The sequence below is a fragment of the Anopheles arabiensis genome, chromosome 2, assembly GCF_016920715.1.
Source record: "Anopheles arabiensis isolate DONGOLA chromosome 2, AaraD3, whole genome shotgun sequence".
NCBI classification, from domain to species: Eukaryota; Metazoa; Arthropoda; class Insecta; order Diptera; family Culicidae; genus Anopheles; species Anopheles arabiensis.
Window position 1 is genome coordinate 17,258,654 of NC_053517.1, and position 18,847 is coordinate 17,277,500.

Consider the following 18,847-nt stretch of genomic DNA (forward strand, 5'->3'; position numbering starts at 1 on the left):
GTGATGAATGGTATTCAAAAAAGATTGTTATTTATTTGTTAATAGTTTGTTAGACATTTTATTCAATAAAACGGTGCATGATAGAGCTAAGCGTAATAGGAGTCTGAATAAATCTTCGTTTATTTAATTATTTTAAAACTCTAAAACTTCAAAGAACGTCAAAACGATTATTTTGTTTCCTTTACGTTCGACATAATTTGCCCATAGTTAAGGTGTGAAGCAGTACGATAAAAACCTACGGTACAATTGGGACTGACTTCAAACACCGAAATAAACCGATGTTAACCGAAGCATGGGCGACGGTTCGAACATGGTGGCTACATGTTTTCGAATATGCATTCAACATTTGATTGTGTAAGATTCCTACCCCTCGGAGCAGACTTGTTGGTTTGCCTATAGTTGTGATGTAATTTTCAATTTGATATGCTACAATAGTTTCAAACACATTTTAAATTGTTTATTTTTTTTTTTTTGTTAGGTTTGATTCAAATAAAACTATTAGTTCCATTTGAAAGCAAAGACCGAAGATTATTCAATTTAATGTTTAATTGTTCACTGCTTTTTAAAGTTTGCATTCGTTTGGTATTGTATTGAGGTTGTTAAACCTTTAAAACGTTCTGAAGTCGCTCATAAGGCTGTCTGTTAAAACTAAAATTGGAGTTTTGATGGCTGGCTTTAATCAACCTGTAAATGTATTCTTAAGCACGTTTCAAAACTTGTTATTTGAGACTAAGGCATCAATATCAATTGATCTTATTAAATGCATATTAAGTCTTGGACGAAAGGAACTCGAAACAGGCTATACAGGTTGTACCTGAAATGCGCTATTAACGAAAAACGTTAATAAACCGAATATTTCTTACTTCTACGTAAATTGTATTTTGGGATTTTCAGCCAGACTATATTTAATTTGATTTTCCTTTTGCTTGCAGTTGGTGGTTTTATCGACTGCAAAGATTATTCGATATACGTCTAATTTTAATAATAAATAAAATTGATAAAACTGAGAAAATCGCGATTATGTAAATATGCGTATACCAGATTCCACGTATCTTTGACACTGTCTGTACGAGGAGATTGTTAAAACTTTTTAGTCTGCACAAGTGTTTCCTAAAGCTATGTGCTGTTTAAAAAGATCTTAGCCACCCATATTGCACTACAAATCAACTGAACTTGGTCTGATCAGGAAAGTCCTTCTGATCTTAAGCGAATGGAATCCATTTTTATGAATATAATTGTTTATTTGTGTGTGCAATATGTGTCAGCCATGTTGATATTTTGATAAAAAAAATTTCATAGTTTACATGACAAATAGAAAAAATGGCAATTTCCAAAACGACCTTCACCTAATGTTTATTATGTTTATTATGACACGTCTTTTGGTGCAAATTGAGGGCGTTTAAAACGAATCTGTTTTTTTTTTTAAATTTATTTTTAAACTAAAAAGCTACATATTATTGAGGCGCTTTGATATTTTTCAAATTATTATAATGTATTTCAACAGTACAATTTTCTTTGCACGGATTTCTGCTCGTACGCGAGCGAGATCGTCAGAAAAAATATCAATACAATAAAAAAAATCGTAAATAACTCTCAACCATTATTATGACTTCACAATCAATGCTTTTCTAGATGCAATGCCATCTCAAGAACATATCCATAGCAATATGTTGTAATTTTGATAGTTTATTTGCGTCTCACGTTTTAAAGGTCTAGAAATTGTTTTAACTAGTAGTCTTAACAAAGTTCTGTAGATGGGCCCTTTCAGTCTTAAGTTAGTTTTATTGTAGTCTTATGAGATCATACACGACTTTCATATGAAAAAAGAAGGCTTAATGAAATAACCGTAGCAACATCGTTAAAACTATGATAAGATTTAAAATGTTGCTTGGGATGTATATTCTGTATATTGATAACTCCTAAAGAATTATGCTCAGTTATATTAAAGGGAATATTAAATAACATAACAAACATTGCTCAAATACATCAATATATCTTCCTAATTGCCAAATAGATGTATAATTTTCATTCATTGCTAAATTCTCACCATATTCCACATACTAAACAAACGCTCATCATAATCCAAACCATGTCACGCATCATTACTGTCCTAGGTGACATATTAATCGGAGACTTTTTCCACAATTAGCGTATGAGCATGGATGCAGCTGATCACCTCCACTAAGCAACGCTTAGTGCTAATGTTTGATCACACACACGTACATCACTTACCCATAAGTAGCTCAATCGATCGCTTTACATAATGCGCGACACATGTCAAACCACGCAGAAAGCTTCGATTTCGTACCGAACGAAACGGAGGGCGTCGCCGCAGGACAAGCCGCGCGGCACCGAACGCGCACCGAACCGTTTCACCGTCGCTGTTTTCCTCGAGTGGGGAAACTCTGGTCTGGCTGGTGGCGCGTACGCCTCTTCTTTATCGTTTGCGGTACACGCACTAGCAGTTTTCCGCCTGCCTCACTCCGCACCGATTTGTACAATTGCATGAAACGCTGTAAGGACCGCTTGTACCGCGTGCCGGCACCGTTGGGTCAGTGCGGGGCATTTTTTTCTTTCTTTCTCATTCTTCTCTGCTGCCTTGAATTGCACTTGCAGGCAGCTCCGTCGGGTGCAAAGGGTTGGGAAAATCGCCCTTCCCTTCTGCGAACGGACGGTTGCCGCGTTACGTCGATTTATTCTGGGAGCTCGCTCTGAACGGTTGGAAATACGCTTTCCGCGCATCAGTTTTCCTTGCAATCCCGTCGAGTGCAGGTCGGTGTTGGCCGGTTAGTTGCGTGCGTGCAGTTTTCGGAGCAGCGATGATAACGCTTCTGTTGCTGGGTTTTGGCGCCCTGTCGCTGTACCTGTACTGCAAGATCAAGTTTAAGTTTGCGGAAAAGATTCCATGCGTTGAGCCGCTGCATCCGATTTTCGGCAATGGGCTGGAGTTTGCGCAGAAAAATTCGTACGAAATTTTCAAAAGTCTCACGCGTGCCTACAAGGATAATAAGCGCATCTTCAAGCTGTGCTTCGGACCGATCCCGGTCATCTGTCCGACGCATCCGGATCTGATACAGAAAATTATGACCGAGCAGGCCAGCATGGACAAACCGTTCGTGTACGATTTTATGCGCGTGGACCACGGATTGCTAACGGCGCAGTGTAAGTTTTGAAAGATGTGTGCTTGTGTGTAGGGTTTTCCTTCGGGTCACGCAGTAGACGGAAAGTTCTCGTGTTGTTTCGTTAGGTGTGTTAAGCTGTGTTAGGGTTGTGAAAGCCCAAAACGGTAATTGGAAGGTAGAAAAGCGTTTGGAACAATTAGCATTCTGTTCGATAAGACGAAGTTGATTTTGGTTGCTGCAAGCTCAAACGTTCCAATGCAAAAAGAGACACAATTGTAACATTGCAATTTTATTTGAACATTGGAATTTTATGGTGAAAAAAATGCTGATTTGTTGAATACTTAAGTATTTAAATACTTATCGATTAGATCTTTAAAGTGATATTTTAATTATTTCATTTGAGTATTTCAATCAATTATTATCTCTTGGAAACAAATCGGTCTGTTTAGTCGCGTGTAACTACTCACATTGAACGACCTTGCACAAAAATGATTATATGGAAATGGGTCATAACGGGTCATAATGGAGAATAGCAGTCAACACTGATTAAGTGATTTTTTATTCAAGAGGAACGGCTCAAAAAGGTCGTAAGTAAATTTAATTAAAGGAAAAAAACTACTCATCTCATGTACATACTCTTCGTTGAAGAAAATTAAAACAAATGATCTCTAAATTTCATCAATCTACCACCGTGTTTGCTCTCAATCAAATAATATGAGGAAACTTTTTACAGCTCTGTATATTTATTTAAACTTCGGCAAATGATATAGATAGAAGACTAGTTGCATGGTAATGACTGCTATCTAATACAGACCCATAGGACTAAACAGTCAAAGTGGCTAAAGTGTGGGGTTATTAGTAGGCTGCCAAAAGATCTCGATTTTTGTTTGGGATAATTAACCTCTACAAGTCGCTGATTTCACCACACTTTGATTTTTGCATGTTGATTCTATTTCTTGGCAATAAAGAACAAATGAAAAGGCTTCAAATATTGCAAAATCGTATTATGCTGTTAGCTTTGGGGTGTGGCCGACGTACGCCGTCTGTTGTTATGCTAGATATTCTTCGATGGATGTCGGTAGAGCAGAGGATTGTGTATCAGACCATCACCACCTTCATATTTAAGCTTTTGGGGGGCCTTTTGCCAGGGTATTTGGGGGAACGCATTGTTCGATCATCTGATGTTCATCGGCACTGTACACGCAGAGCAAGTGAGCCGAGGGTTCCCAACTTAATTTCACATGGTGCCAGAAACTCTTTATTTTTCAAGGGGATTCAATGTTACAACAGATTATCCGAAAAAATCAAGAATGCGAGTAACTTGTCAGACTTCAAACGTAGGTGTGGGGCATATGTTAAACAAACTGTGTAATGTCATTTTTATGTAGAAGTCCTATGTCACTATGTTATGAGCACTTGTCCTATGCCACAACTGCACTTGTCATCATGAGCTTGGCGATGATGATAAGATTTTTCTTAATATGTTAAAACAAATTAGAAATAATATATAAGAAAGAGACAACATAAGTTCGAGATACGCGCGCGTACAAGTGTACAATCGGTTTTATTTTTGAGGAGTTTGCTGGCTGCATGCAGTCTGGAAGGTCACAGTGAGATTCACTCATTAATGATAGTAAGTAACAGCCAAGTAAGTTAGCCAATTCCAGACACATTAGGTTCTCCTGCTTAGAGAAGATGGTGCTCTAGAGCCATCGTTGGTACCAGCAGAACTGGCCATATGCATGTTGCAGTGTGTCCTGATAATTTCCAATACATAAGGTTCTCCTGCTTCGGAAGGTAGTGCCCTGGAGCCGATATTGGCACCAGTGGAACTGGCCATATGCAAGTCGCAGTTGTGTCCTGATGTACTCGATGGAGTTGACCCATTTTTTCTTGATGAAACTACGTCGGTCGTCTTGGGTGTGTGTATGACTCGGTGGATTCTTTTGAATGACGTCCGATGCCACCACTTGATCGTAAATTTTTATTTTATTCTAAAACTGCCTTAGAGTAATATTATTGTAAAAATACTTGCGTCCTTTTCAAACCTGTGCTGGGTTAAGAGGTGAGACTTATCATCAGAATCATATATTCATTAGTCGCTTTTGTATCTTACTCATTTCGAAAAACAAAACTTTAGCGATACTATAAAAAGTATACTTTCCCCATAGACTACCATAAAACAGTGCTAAGAAAATCTATCCAGTTTTTTACACCATCCACGCATACTTCCCATCTCTGACAAATAGCTGAAATCCAGTTTCTGACATGGATAATCAACGCTATCAAGGTGCACTTTCGCACCGCTGTTACGTGCATAGAGAATTGCAGAGGTTTGCACCATTTATCGAAGCCTCGTCGAATGCTCGTCAAAAACAAGTTTTCACAAGTGCTTAACTATATATTGCTTTGTTAGCCTGATGTTAACATCCTATGGGATGATAGGGGGGCTAATAAACCATTCTAATCAACTTTATGAGCCGACTCCGTGGAACAGGCGTCAAGTAGAACTAATTACTAATATACTCATTTTAAGTACAAATCTTGAATGGACCGAGCGTAAAAATAACTATCCTGCCATGAGTAAAAACAATATCCGATAGCTTCCCATGTCCAATAATAGCTGACTTCGGTGACCTTCGTCCGACTACGGTCTTGTTGCGCCAAATAAGTAGAATCAACTAAATGTGCAGCGTATTGCTACACATTGAACAACATTTAGTCACGTACAAATCAAGCATAATCTTCCTTTACCAATAGCTCATAGTAGAAATATGCTACAACAGCTTATCTCACCCAACTAGTTTGTAAAGATTTGTGAAAGGAAATGAAGGCTAGCTGCATTTGGCTATTGATTTTATTGCTACACCAACTGCGTAAACCGTAATTCACCGTCGTTTGATGGAGTTCTTGCAAGGAAAACTGCATCGCTGGACTGGATTTTCATTTGCAGTAAAATATTTTATGACAGTTGGCGTGAGATAGAGTGTTGCTTCACAGCTACTTTGTGTATGATTATTGCAATACTTCACCATTAACACAACTCTAAAACCATTCCCCCAACAGACGACGAATGGCGCGTGCATCGGAAGGCACTGAATCCAACGTTCAACACGCGCATCCTGAACAGCTTCATACCGATCTTCACCGACTGTGTGGCGAAAATGATCGCCAACATGGAGAAGCACGCTGGGGACGAAAAACCGATCAATGTGCTCGAGTTCACCTCGCCCTGTACGCTGGAAATGATCTGTCGCACTTCACTCGGCGGGAAGGTGCTGGAACGGGAAGGCAAGCAAGAGTTTATCGAAGGGCTGGAAATGTAAGTGAACATAGTTAGCTTATTTTCGTTTTATATCCAACTTCAAACAACACCTCGAGGTGCATTGAAAAGCTAACGTATTTAGTGAAAGGGAATGGATGCAAGTACCATTGTTTCGATGAAGATAGCGATCTCGATACAGTTTGAATTGAAATGATTTATGACCGTCCTATTAGCATTAGTGTTATTCCACTCAGCAGTGAGTTTTAGAAAGAATGCTACATAATCAAAGCGAGTAGCGCCAGGTTAGATGAATCCACTATCGTTGAATCTAGTTGATCTATTGCATATGATTTTATTTATTTTTAACATTTGCATTGCAACCGTTGTTTGCTAACAAGCATTGTTCAGCACATCGCAGCTATGAGTCAAAGATTAGCTTGCTATTTAGTTATATCAATCATTTTATTGTGTATTTATAGCAAAGTCTCTTTGTTATGAATATTTTATTTTTAGCAACGTATTCGATATATCTTAACATATGTGTTGTAGTTTCGAGAACCGTCCAGGAGCAGTTAGGTACATGAAGGCTGAAGTGAAATTAATAGAATCAAAATTGATAGATAAGAAACAAACACATGATGTTTGCTGTTTTCTATCAGCCTTACCCCAGTTCAATCAACTTACCAGTTCTCGTTGGCATTCGGTTTTCCCTCCACAGTATCCTTCACAATGTAGGCCTTCGTATGTTCAACGCAAATCTCTACCCCGACATTGTGTACAGGAACACTCGCTTCTACAAAGCGGAAATGGACGCCCGCAAGATATGCTACGCTTTTACGGACAAGGTAAAACTCGCCAGCGATTTTCTCCTCCCTCGATTGTTCTAGAAAAAATGCTCATAGTAAGAATTGGAAAACACTACCATGCAAAACTCCCACAGGTAATTCGCGAAAAGCGTGCCAAGTTCGAGGAGAAGCTGCGCAATGCGGTCGACAGCAATAACAACAGCACGACGGCCGACGAAAATGGCAACGTCGTCTTCGCCGACGAAGAAGACGATATGCTGAGCTACAAGAAGCCCCAGATCTTTGTCGACCAGCTGCTAACCATACCGAACGATGGTAAACCGTTTACGCACGAGGAGATTACCGATCACATCTACACCATGATTGCAGCGGTAAGACAAAGTGTTTTCCCATTTGTCTTGACCCTGTGTCTAATGGTTGTGTTTGGCTACTTTTCGTTTGTTTTTGTCGATTTTGCAGGGCAATGAAACATCCGCCACCCAGGCAGCTCACGCCTGCCTGCTACTGGCCATGCATCCCGAGATACAGGACCGAGCGGCGGCCGAGATTTGCGAGCTGCTGGCCGATGACGTCGAGTACACGCACGAAACACTGAAGCAGATGGAGTATCTGGAGCGCGTGATCAAGGAATCGCAGCGGCTCTGCCCGGTGGCGGCCGTGTACGGGCGCAAAACGATCGGCACAATCCAGCTGGATGAGTACGTCATCCCGAAAGGATTCATCCTGCTGCTGAACGTGTTTGCGCTGCACCGTCAGAAAGAGTTCTGGGGCCCGAACGCGGACAAGTTCGATCCGGACCACTTCCTGCCGGAGCGCGTCAAGGCAAGGCACCCGTACGCCTACCTCCCGTTCAGTGGCGGTCCACGCGGCTGCATAGGTAGCCGCTACGCAATGATGAGCCTGAAGATTATACTGTCGCAGATACTGAAAAACTATCGGCTCACCACCGACATACCGTACGAAAAGATGGACTTTAAGTTCAAGGTCTCGATGCATCTGTCCTTCGAGCATTTGGTCAGACTGGAACCGCGGGTCTAGTAGTGCTTCTAGGGTCGTGCCAACCACTCTAAGGATTCGATTATCACTTTCGACTCGCACTCGACCATGACACACGTGTGTGTATGTGTATGCCTTAGTGAAACTTTATGCTTGGTAAATGCGTAAAATCGATTAATACCGTTTTGACGCTTCTCGAACAGGCGATACCGCGGCGAAACAATCAACCTAGACGAGCATAATCATGTTATAGCTGCAACGAAACGCCATGTAGTGAGTGGGTGTTCGTATAACTTCCCCCTAGCAGTATATGCGCTTTGAATGCAGTCGAATGAAAATTATACACCCAGATGGAAGGCGCAAACGTGCGATGTGTTTATTGTTCAATGCTTTTTTTCTGTTACATTTTTCATTTGTGTAAGTGTGAGCAACACGCAACAGAATGCGGCTTCAACTAACACAACCAGATCCAAATAGATTCGATCGTTCTATGATTGAGCATTCTGTGTTTACAAAAACGGAACAGATTCGTTATCAAAATCGGAAGTACGGCGGAGCAACAGATTTCAATGTTTGGGTTGCGTGTACTTCCGATAATGAGATAATGAGGTGCGGCTTCCTTGTGATGATGTGATATTTTTACGCAAAAAAACACGTTCACCTTGTTTTGATCGAAATGTAGAGTGAATATATTCGAAAACAAACGAAACTATACCTATGTTTATACAGCATCAATAAAAATATATTTTAAACATACATTATAAAATCATAACCAAACAATTTTGTTACATTGCCACGTTCACTTTTACTTTTACACTGCAATTGTATGATTTGAAGCTTCTCTCGCTTATTGGATTTAGCTAATTGTTGGTAAACTCCGCCCCGCTATCGAATTAGACATGCTCATTTGCAAGTCAAATAGGTTAAACTCTGGCCAACGAGCGTTGTATCAATATTAGCTACAACGATCACACACATGTATGCAACTTTTACTGAAGTGTTTGAACGCGATAGCATAATGGAGATGGTGTGCTTTTACACAATTCACTCGACGGTTACTAAGCAGCGTTTAAAAACAATCCAACCATGACAACAAGGTGTCTGGTACAAGATTTACCTTCTATTCCAAACTTGTGTACAGCAGATGTTGTGTTTACCTAAGAGAACTTATCCATTCGCAATATTTCGTATCGATTTTATACGGAAATTTTGAAATAAAGCAAACATTGTAGATACATACAAACCTCACTGATGCTCCACCAGAAACACTCACTGAAGAATGACAATTGCTCATGATGAGCTTCGCATTAAATACATCCCAAACCGCAATAGCTCACGTTTGCACCACTCACCGTTACACTTTCGTTTCGAAATGTGCAAGTAATTTCTAGCAACGCGCTCCTAACATATTATCAACCACCCCTGATTGCATGATGTCGATGCAGCAATCGTTTCCGGAAGTTACTACCGTTCTATCAAAACTTGATTCACTGGTGACAAACCGGCCCACTTTACGGTTGAGCAGAGCACCAGCCGCAATGGATCACCACAAAGCATTCTCCGTATTGCTAGTGCTGCTGCTACATGGAAGTGTAAGTTGTCAAGCCGTAATTCTACAATTCTTCAATGCAAAGGGTGCCATAATTCCTTCCAATTTTAGCTACAGACATACGGTACCATATCTCCCAAGGTCATCGCACTGCAGCAAGTGCTCTCCAGCGAGCTACAGACACTGGAACGTAACGCACTGCTTACGGGTCCGTTGCACGTCGAATCATCCTCCGATGGAAGTGCGATTAGTCGTCTCCGAAGAACGTTTCACGAATTCGAACGTCAAAATCAGGAAAGTATTACTGCGATTTTGAGGGTACTGGCACTGATCGATCATACGCTGGAGAACACCATTCAAGACTGTGAAAAAGTGTTCCAACTTCCGTCGCTCTACAGTGAGAATGTATTGTTTCGCGACGTTACCCGACCGCTGCTGCTGCTGGTGGAACACCTCTGTCAGCAGATAACCTTGGAGGACTTTGGCCAGATAGAGTCATCGTTGGAGGCGGTAGAACAGGCGGCCACCCATTACCGATCCCGGTTGGATGAGACGAAACGCAGCATGCAGGTTGTGTTGGACGAGCTGGATCACATTATGGGAACGTTCTCAGCCCCATTACAGCTGAATGCGCTGTTCGATCAAATGGAACAGGTAAATGCAACAATCCGTAGTTCAATTGCAAGTGCGACAGTCAACTTGCTCGATAGGCAACACGCTATCAGTGACATGATTCTTCCCACCGAGGGGAATAACGATATGTTTGTGATTGTTGAGAGCTTTATGACGTTTTTGGCGAACGAAACCGATATTTTAGCGGAAGATCTAACTGAACAGCTGGACGATTGGTTCAATGAAACGACGAACTTGATTAACATCGTAGCGGAAGAAGTGGCCGCCATACCGCAAACGCTAATGGAAGCTCCCATCGAAGCGTTTCTGAGGCAAGAAAGCTCACTCAAATGCTTGGCGGAGTACAACAACAAAAAGGTTGTGGAGAAATTGTGGATTGGATTGGATCGAACTCTGCAGTGCTTCCACGTTGGCAACGACACCGAGCGCCCGTTTGAAATGGCGAAACAATTGCTCAGCTTAGCGGACAGGGACATTCAGCTCACTTTGGAAGAGATTTTGGAGTGCCACCAGAGCACCTTGCGCGTCGGTTACGATGCGAAGGTTTATGATGAGATGGCAAGCTGCTACGAAATGGTGAGCATGCATATATAGTCGCTGAACCAAATCACCAGAACTGAACAATTTTTCCACCAATTTGAACTCTTTTCAGTCGAAACCGATTCTGGAAGCAATGCAGGAGTACGTTGACTCGAAGATGGATGAGATTTACTTCCATGTTGAGCTTTCAATGTACTTTAACGAGCTTAAAATGGAATCGTGCGTTTACTATCGGGCGAGAGAGATGATGTTGGACGTGTCCGAGGTCAACCAGCGCTATCGAAAGTGTAACGAAGAAGGCCAAATAGAGTTGTAAGGAATAACTGATGGAACATATTTATAATTCCTTTAATCACTTTCAACTCTACGCTCGAACCGTATTAAGTATCCCTGCTCCTGCTTTAGAGCTATATCGAACCGAAACTGCATCCGCTCCATAGTTAGCTCGGTGTGGAGCTCATACCTCCGAACGATCTTGCACAAAATAATCTTCATAATCTGCATGGCGTACCGTAAGCCAATGCAATTGCGACTCCCTGTGTTGAACGGCATAAAGGCACAGCCCATTCTATTCTTGCACCGTTCGGGCAGAAATCGATCGGGATCGAACCTCTCCGCATCGGCACCCCAGAAATCCTTTCTACGATGCAGTGCAAATAAGCTCACAACTACCGTTGTACCGCGCGGAATCAACTGTCCCTCGACTGTTAGGTCTTCTTGGGCTTCGCGCGCCACCGTTGCGCCCGGAGGAGCTAGTCGTAAGCTTTCCTTGATCACACACTCCATGTAGCTTAGTTGTTTCAGCTTTTCCTCGGTAATGTGCTCATCGGCACTGTAAAACACATCGCGCAGCTCTTGGTACAGCTTTCTTTGTACTGCAGGATGCATCGCAAGGAATAGGCACGTGTGACCGAGCGAGTGTGCCGTCGTATCGTTACCCTTGAAAGGAAAGGCGTCAATCATTAGAAATTATAGGAATACACATCTCTTACGCCTGCTACATACAGCACCGACGATTGAGTAGATGTTTTGTACGATTTCTGTATCCGACTGTGGACCGTCCTCATTCACCGAAAGCAATCGATCCAACATGGCTGGCGAATCGTTCGCTTCGTAGAACTCATTTTCTAAGGCGCTTCTCCGGGACGCAAGAACCTTTGCAAACCAAATATTTCGTTAGTAGTTTTTCTCTACTGCTTACACCAAACTAAGCAGAAACAGCATATCACCTACCTTATCTACTACGCTATAACACGCCGCCCTGGAAGCGGATTCTATTTTGCAATTGTTTGTATGCTTGTAGACCCAGTCGATGTGGTGCAGTGCATTTATCGCTCGAGCAGATATCATCTGAAATAATCTATGGAAAAAAATATCGATGCAAGTGTGCTGATGCATCCGCTTGCGTACTCACATGTCTAGATTGTTTAAAATATGCTTCGCCTCCCTCTCTTCTACTACATTCGCTCCCAGGGTAGTGGAAAATATCACATTAAGCAAACACTCGCTCAAAACTGGTGCCAGCGAAACTGTTGAATCATTCGCCACCATTGCCTCTAGCTTGGACATCATATTTTCCGCACACATTACGAACAACGGTAGCGCGTTGGTCACTTTGCTCGTGCTGAAGGCAGGGCTCATCACTTTTCGGTACCGCTTCCAGTTTTGATCTAAAAGAATCGAATAAAATCGTCTAACACCACCCTCCTATGCATCTTCCTCAGCGACATTCACATACATTTGCGAGTCAAAATTCCCTGCTCGAGCTGCACAAAGCTGTAGAAAAATGGCTTATCCAAGCACTTTGGATGGCTCAACACCGACTCGGCCAGCACTGGATGCGAGGTGCACAGCATCAGCTGTGGTCCGAGCCAAACTTTGAACCACCGATCGAACTGGTTAAACGGTTGCACCACATTCTGGAACAGTTTGACCGGTGACTTTTCTAGGAACGATAGGCCGTTCCCTATCAGTGGATAGCAAGGCTGAGCACAGGGCACGTCCTGTGCATACCGAGCGCGCACGACACAGGTGTAGTAATAGCAGACACACGCGGCGATGAGAAACAGTACGATTGCAAACATTCTGTTCCAGTCGACGGTTCGAATGCAACTGAATCTTAGTTGTTGCGCTGCTGTATGCGCTGTAGATGCGTCTAGTGGGTTAAGGATAACAAGCGCATGAATGTGTGTGCCTGCATGTACCGATACAGTGCGTGTGAATAGATCATGATTTATCTCTTTATTAGAATGCGTACGCTAGCGCACTGCTGAGAATATTCACACAATTGAGATTTAATCAAATCTTCAACCAGATTCTAATGTATAACATTCAATCACGCTAAGGTTGATGTTTAAAATCTTGGTGAATTTCTGGCGTGTTTTAACAAGTTTTCACTTGACATTTACACAAACGAGGATTGCAAGGTTGTTGCTCAACATGAGCATAAATTATTTTTTTTCGAATAATTTCGGGAAGAGAGCAGCGGAGGGAAAATCGAATCGTTGATTTTTTTTGTTTTGATTGTAAAAATATTGGAAAATGTTAAACATGAAGGAAAATATACACGCGAAAATAAAATGCAAAATGATTATACAAATGAAGAACAGAAACACCTTTTTATCCTGTTACACGATGACAAAAACACATACAAAATCCAATGAAAGAGCAATTTTTTTTTGAAAAATACAACCATAGTACATTACATTACTACCACAAAGCAACGTTTATGCTCATGTAAATGTATATTACTATTATATATTATATATTATATATTATATAGAGTAATATTACTCTCTCTCTCTCTCTCTCTCTCTCTACCTCTCTCTCACACACACACTCACACACACGCGCTAACATTCACATACACACTGCACCTACATCCGATTCTCTACCTGTACAAAATATTCAGACTCAAGCTTCAGCGTCAGATCGAACCGAAACTGCAGATCGTTCATTTGCAGATCCGACCGAAGCCGCAACCGGCGCAGTATGCTGGACAGCATCACCTTCATGCTGAGCATGGCGTACCGCCCGCCGATACAGTTGCGCGAACCGGCACTGAACGGTATGAACACGTTCGTGCTTCTGCCTTCGCTTCGCTCCGGCAGAAACCGATCTGGGTCAAACACGTCCGCGTCCGGGCCCCAAATATCCTTACGGCGGTGCATTGAAAATATGCTCATCACTATCAAACTGTCACGCGGTATGTGTAAACCAGCTATCTCAATGTTCTTCATCGTTTGGCGTGCAATGTTCGGTCCGGACGGGGCTAGCCGAAGGCTCTCCTTGATTACGCGCTCCATGTAGGTCAGCTTCTTGAGATCCTCCACCTCAATGTCCTGATCGGGATCGGGAAACACGTCCATCACCTCGCGGTACACGCGCTCCTGTATCGCTGGGTGCATGGCAAGGAACAGACAAGTGTGTGTCACCTGAAGTGCAGTAGTGTCATTGCCCTGCGGTGGAAACCATTGTTGAGCTGTTGTGGATAAGGAATGCTTTGTAACATCGATTCTCCACACTTACCGCCGCTATCATCGAGTAAATGTTGTGCGTAACTTCGATGTCGGTAAAGGGATTTCCGTTGTGTTGCGCCGCCAACAGCTGGTCGGCAAATATGAGAGGCTTTTTGTAGTCCTCACACTCATCCTCAATGGCGGTAGAGTTTATGCGAGCCTTTGCCTTTTCAATTACCTATTCAATAAAGTATACAGTCCGATGAGATTATTTTTGTGAGCGTCAATTTCACTACAACCATTAAGAGGCTTTACCGTTTCGAAGAAACGATAGCAAGATGTGCGAAGCTCAGACTCCTCAATGCAGTCACGCGAGAACCGATAGAGCAGCTCGATGTAATGATGAATGTTGAGCATACGTTTTGCCACCAGCTCGAAGCATCTAAATAAGCTCACACAAAATGACGGAACAGGAAAAAAAGGAAAACGAGTTGTGGATGAGTAAACGACAGCAACAGGAGCCGTAAAGTATATGTAAATGGAGTAATGTAAAATTGTAAATGTAAAGTAATTTAAAAATAGCATACCGGGAAACAAAGGAAAATGGATCGTGGTTGAATGATATATTTGTCCCTAACGGCATATTTTTATGAGTAATAAATACCGTGGCATGTCTTCAGGCCTGGACAACATTGGTTATCCAATGCTTCAAAATGTCTCCTACCGATCCAAAACAGTTCTCCTTCAGATATCTTCTTCATCTTCTTCTTCTCCTGACCACTTGTGAGCTTGGCTTTCAGTGACTTATTGATTTCCCCCCATAGCAGGATAGTCAGTCCTACGTATGGCGGCACGGCCTATTCGGGGCTTGAAGCCATGACGGGCATGTTGTTAAGTCGTATGAGTTGACGACTGTACCACGGGACCGCCCCTAAAGTCTAAAGTCATACATACTGAAAAACGCCCCCCCCTCCCCCCTTCAGATATACAATACTTAATATTTGGTGTCGTGATCGAACATTAAAAGATTTCGTTGGAACTATACCATTTTTTAATGTCCTAGAGCAAGGTGTTACCTAGGGTGGAAATTCTCTCTCCCACTATTTTTCTGATTAGTGTGTTAGTGTATCGGTTTATTAGTCTCTTCCAACTCATGCCTAGTAACATGAAATGTGTATGTATGCTGATGATATTGTTATTGTCTTTGCGTCTAACAATAGAACTGAATTACGCACAATTTTACAGGAAGGTGTTGATGTAGTACAAAAATGGTCACATCGGACAGGTTACACAAGTTCACACTCCAAATCCAACATACTTCAAATCTACAAGAGCAAATATCATATTCTAAAACCCGTCACATACTCGTAACTCAACAATACCAAACACACGCACCGCTGATATCTTGGAAATGACTTTTGATCGCCACTTAACATTTAAAGCACACACTACACAGGTCAAAAGAGAAACGAAGAATCGTATTAATCGTATTACCGTACTACCGGTCCCGCGCTTCCCGTCAAACACAACTTCAAATCATCAATGGCTGGCTTATACCAAAACTACTCTACGACATTGAAATAGCTAACAGACAACGGGAAAATTTCCAAAAACAAATAGCACTACTCTACCATTCGTTACGCTGCTGGTACTTTCGTCACAAGCCCAATTGCATAACTTCTATGTGAAAGAACTCTCTTTAAATGTGAACTTCAAATTCTCCTCCGCATCATAACCGACAAGATAGTAACAGCTGCAGGATGAATTATGGAGAAAATATCAAGGCCGTTGCCCTTATCCAAAGGGCAAACGCTGATTTCACCACGCTAACACCACAAACACTTCCCTCAGGTACCAAACTCATCCAAATTGATAGTCACCCGTGGTACTACCGCCCCCTCCAACAAATCTAAAATCAGCTTCAGGCTGGTTGCAATAGTCTCACTGTCAACCGTCATATGGCTGAACTTGTTCTGCAAAAATACCATGACCACTATCTAATCTACACTAACGGATCAGTACACTGTTCCACTGGCTGTGAAATCTACTCCAGCATGAACAAAAGCGCGTTCCAAAATAGACTGTTAGATTTTAATATTATAATTAATTTACTGCTTAAAAGAGACGAATGAGAAGAATTGGCTCACAGTTTCTATAAAAAAATATATATCCCTTGTATCGCTTACCGGTCGACATTCTCAATAAACGTTTCCTTGCCTGGCTGCTCCATCACATCGCAACCAATCGTCGTCCCGCACACCATTTCCAGCGTACATTTGCTAATGAAAGGGAAGATGGATATCGACCGGCCGAGGTCACCCACACTTTGCTCCATGTGCTGCACCATCTGCCTGGCGCACTGGACAAACACCGGAATAAAGCTGTTCAGTATGCGCGTGTTGAAGGTCGGATTGAGCGCTTTCCGTTGTGTTTTCCACGGATGATCTACGAAGGAACGGAAAACAAACACACCCATCACTTTTATCTTCCTTTTCACCAACGCTCCCACTGCCACTCCTCATCACGCTCTGTCCCTACAGTGTCCCGCAAAGATCCCGTGCTCCAGCTTCACAAAGTCGTAGAAAAACGGTTTCTCCAGACAATCGGGATGGCTAAGTACTGCATTCATGATGTCCGGATGCGAGGTAGCCAGCACCAGCTTTGGACCGAGCCATATCTTAAACCAACCATCATACTGCCGGAACGGCTGCAGTAACTGATTGAACAGATCAACGCGTGACTTTCCGATGAAAAGCTGCGCATTCCCTATAATGGGATAGTACGGCTGCATCACCGGCAGGTGGGATGCAAACCGATGGCGCTGTACAATCCACCACTGCCACAGTCCGAGGGCTGCTAGCACCAAAGCCACCAACCAAAGCCACCACATCTTGTTGATCCTTACACTTGCACTGCTTTGCACTGACTGGCATGTAAACAGGGCGCTAGTGGGAATATATATTCCCCATCTATCTGGCCACAGCCAGTTCCACGGGTTCTAATAGTACCACGAGCGAACGTCGCACTGTCGCACCAAAGTTGAACAGCATTGTGCGTCTGGTTCTCGGCGACAAAACGGTGCAGGCACAATGCCGACACTGAATGTATTTGCATCTTTTTGAGACGCGTTCAACCTACGCGGGGAGAGATGAGAGGGCTGCAAATTAAATAGACCATCAACCTGTATGAACTTCCGCTAATGTTGGTTGACAGTAGGGATCAGGGTAAGAACATCGCTGCAATGGTGCAAACCAAGGGATCAACAGTTGAAGGTAGAGTGTGGAGAGAGTGTGTTGCATCTAGGCAGCAGCATCAGCAGTAGCGTGCACTTGACGAAAGCAGAATTGTTGATTGCGATACAATTGCCGGTCAAGGTGTGTATCAACACATAACAAGTGTTAGTGCTCAATCTCGTTCGATTTGGGCACCGAGTTATTCATTATTAGTTTTCACGATCGAATGTGTTCTCCGCCTTTAGCTTATCAACCTGCTTGCTTTATTGTAATACCCGAAGGACATATGGCAGCGGTGCATTCCGCCGCGTTTGGCGAGGAAATGTAGGCGAGTGGAAACAAATCGGAATTCATTCCAGTAGCTCAGTGTAACCAGGCAGTTGGCTTACGATAAAGTTGAATTATGATTCTGAATACCGGATATCGCTATTTACATTTGCAAATCGAGTGCAAACTCTTTCCAGTGAGGAGGCATCGCACTGGGTGTGAAATGTAAGGCACAACCCATTAGAATATGTAACTGTAATGCATAGCTCTGAACCGGTGTAGTATTACTCTTGCGTTGTTGTTTTGCTTTCGATGCGGTAATAGTGAGCAGTACAACAAAAATGCAATCGAACTGTTTTGCGTTGCAGCAGAACAATCCGACAAGCAAATGGAAGCTTAGGTGAGCGGAACATTTCAAAAAGTTTTTTTATTTTATTTTTTTTACTCAAATGCAACAACTCCACCATTTGCTTATTTATGTAAGGATTGAAAAACAACGCAGGGGTATTAAGTTTTTTTACAGTTTTTTTTTCGGTAAAATCATCACAGCAACTTCCGATCGCGACTGACCGCTCCACCCTTGTTCCCCTTTTTATAGCTATCCTATAATATCCTATTTTCTCTTTCGCACACACCACTCTTTCTTTCTCTTTCTCATGATATCCTCAATCCTCTGAGTTTTCTTTCTTTCATAATCATTCCTAATATGACTATAGTTTATCATCGATCAACCATGGCGATTAGTTGTTTTGTACAAGTCAAGCAAAGTTTTACTTTTTAAACAAAACAAACGAAAACAAACATACTTTCAACGTATCAGCAAGCGTTTAAGTCTTTCAAACAGACAACATGAAAAAATCCATTTCTAACACCCTGCGCGTTGTTAAACTAGATTTATTCTAAAGTTATATAGCTCGCTGGAATCTACTTTGACAGCCGAAGTCGGGGAGGCGTCCCATGGTCTTGAGATAAACAGGC

At 42.3% G+C, this 18,847-nt stretch overlaps 4 protein-coding genes across 5 annotated transcripts; 2 read left to right on the plus strand and 2 right to left on the minus strand.

Moving 5' to 3' along the window:
* Positions 1 to 2,757: 2,757 nt before the first annotated feature.
* LOC120896510 (cytochrome P450 4c21-like) lies at positions 2,758 to 8,945 on the plus strand. The gene is made up of 5 exons (XM_040300689.1): positions 2,758 to 3,162; positions 6,189 to 6,444; positions 7,106 to 7,232; positions 7,328 to 7,564; positions 7,653 to 8,945. Exons 1-5 carry the CDS (start codon positions 2,820 to 2,822, stop codon positions 8,229 to 8,231), a joined length of 1,542 nt encoding a protein of 513 aa, XP_040156623.1. The 5' UTR covers positions 2,758 to 2,819; the 3' UTR covers positions 8,232 to 8,945.
* Positions 8,910 to 13,361, minus strand: LOC120896513 (cytochrome P450 4V2-like). 2 transcript variants are annotated; one of them, XM_040300692.1, is made up of 5 exons: positions 12,644 to 13,361; positions 12,326 to 12,581; positions 12,145 to 12,271; positions 11,917 to 12,066; positions 8,910 to 11,850 (listed from the first exon to the last, which is right to left on the minus strand). In XM_040300692.1, the coding sequence occupies exons 1-5, from the start codon at positions 12,993 to 12,995 to the stop codon at positions 11,260 to 11,262; spliced, it is 1,476 nt and encodes a 491-aa protein (XP_040156626.1). In that variant the 5' UTR covers positions 12,996 to 13,361; the 3' UTR covers positions 8,910 to 11,259. The 2 variants fall into 2 exon arrangements, with proteins under 2 accessions (XP_040156626.1, XP_040156627.1); XM_040300693.1 differs by having other exon boundaries at positions 12,650 to 13,354.
* Positions 9,690 to 11,240, plus strand: LOC120896514. The gene is made up of 3 exons (XM_040300694.1): positions 9,690 to 9,781; positions 9,850 to 10,947; positions 11,024 to 11,240. Exons 1-3 carry the CDS (start codon positions 9,728 to 9,730, stop codon positions 11,225 to 11,227), a joined length of 1,356 nt encoding a protein of 451 aa, XP_040156628.1. The 5' UTR covers positions 9,690 to 9,727; the 3' UTR covers positions 11,228 to 11,240.
* A 205-nt stretch (positions 13,362 to 13,566) lies between the features above and the next one.
* On the minus strand, positions 13,567 to 17,307 carry LOC120896512 (cytochrome P450 4C1-like). Its single transcript, XM_040300691.1, has 5 exons — positions 16,908 to 17,307; positions 16,556 to 16,814; positions 14,685 to 14,811; positions 14,440 to 14,607; positions 13,567 to 14,369 (listed from the first exon to the last, which is right to left on the minus strand). Exons 1-5 carry the CDS (start codon positions 17,257 to 17,259, stop codon positions 13,788 to 13,790), a joined length of 1,488 nt encoding a protein of 495 aa, XP_040156625.1. The 5' UTR covers positions 17,260 to 17,307; the 3' UTR covers positions 13,567 to 13,787.
* Between the last annotated feature and the right edge of the window lie 1,540 nt (positions 17,308 to 18,847).

Excerpts from the sequence above, each read along its gene's own strand:
- LOC120896514 (XM_040300694.1), top strand. The coding sequence starts at position 9,728 with ATGGATCACCACAAAGCATTCTCCGTATTGCTAGTGCTGCTGCTACAT. Across the intron at positions 9,782-9,849 it reads TGCTGCTGCTACATGGAAGT|CTACAGACATACGGTACCAT; the intron begins GTAAGTTGTCAA and ends TTCCAATTTTAG. Across the intron at positions 10,948-11,023 it reads TGGCAAGCTGCTACGAAATG|TCGAAACCGATTCTGGAAGC; the intron begins GTGAGCATGCAT and ends AACTCTTTTCAG.
- LOC120896512 (XM_040300691.1), bottom strand. The coding sequence starts at position 17,259 with ATGTGGTGGCTTTGGTTGGTGGCTTTGGTGCTAGCAGCCCTCGGACTG. Across the intron at positions 16,815-16,907 it reads CGGGATCTTTGCGGGACACT|ATCATCCGTGGAAAACACAA; the intron begins GTAGGGACAGAG and ends GTTCCTTCGTAG. Across the intron at positions 14,370-14,439 it reads TTTACTCGATGATAGCGGCG|GGCAATGACACTACTGCACT; the intron begins GTAAGTGTGGAG and ends TTTCCACCGCAG.
- LOC120896513 (XM_040300692.1), bottom strand. The coding sequence starts at position 12,995 with ATGTTTGCAATCGTACTGTTTCTCATCGCCGCGTGTGTCTGCTATTAC. Across the intron at positions 12,272-12,325 it reads ATTTTAAACAATCTAGACAT|ATTATTTCAGATGATATCTG; the intron begins GTGAGTACGCAA and ends TTTTTTCCATAG. Across the intron at positions 11,851-11,916 it reads TCTACTCAATCGTCGGTGCT|GGTAACGATACGACGGCACA; the intron begins GTATGTAGCAGG and ends TTTCCTTTCAAG.
- LOC120896510 (XM_040300689.1), top strand. The coding sequence starts at position 2,820 with ATGATAACGCTTCTGTTGCTGGGTTTTGGCGCCCTGTCGCTGTACCTG. Across the intron at positions 6,445-7,105 it reads TTTATCGAAGGGCTGGAAAT|TATCCTTCACAATGTAGGCC; the intron begins GTAAGTGAACAT and ends TTCCCTCCACAG. Across the intron at positions 7,565-7,652 it reads TCTACACCATGATTGCAGCG|GGCAATGAAACATCCGCCAC; the intron begins GTAAGACAAAGT and ends TCGATTTTGCAG.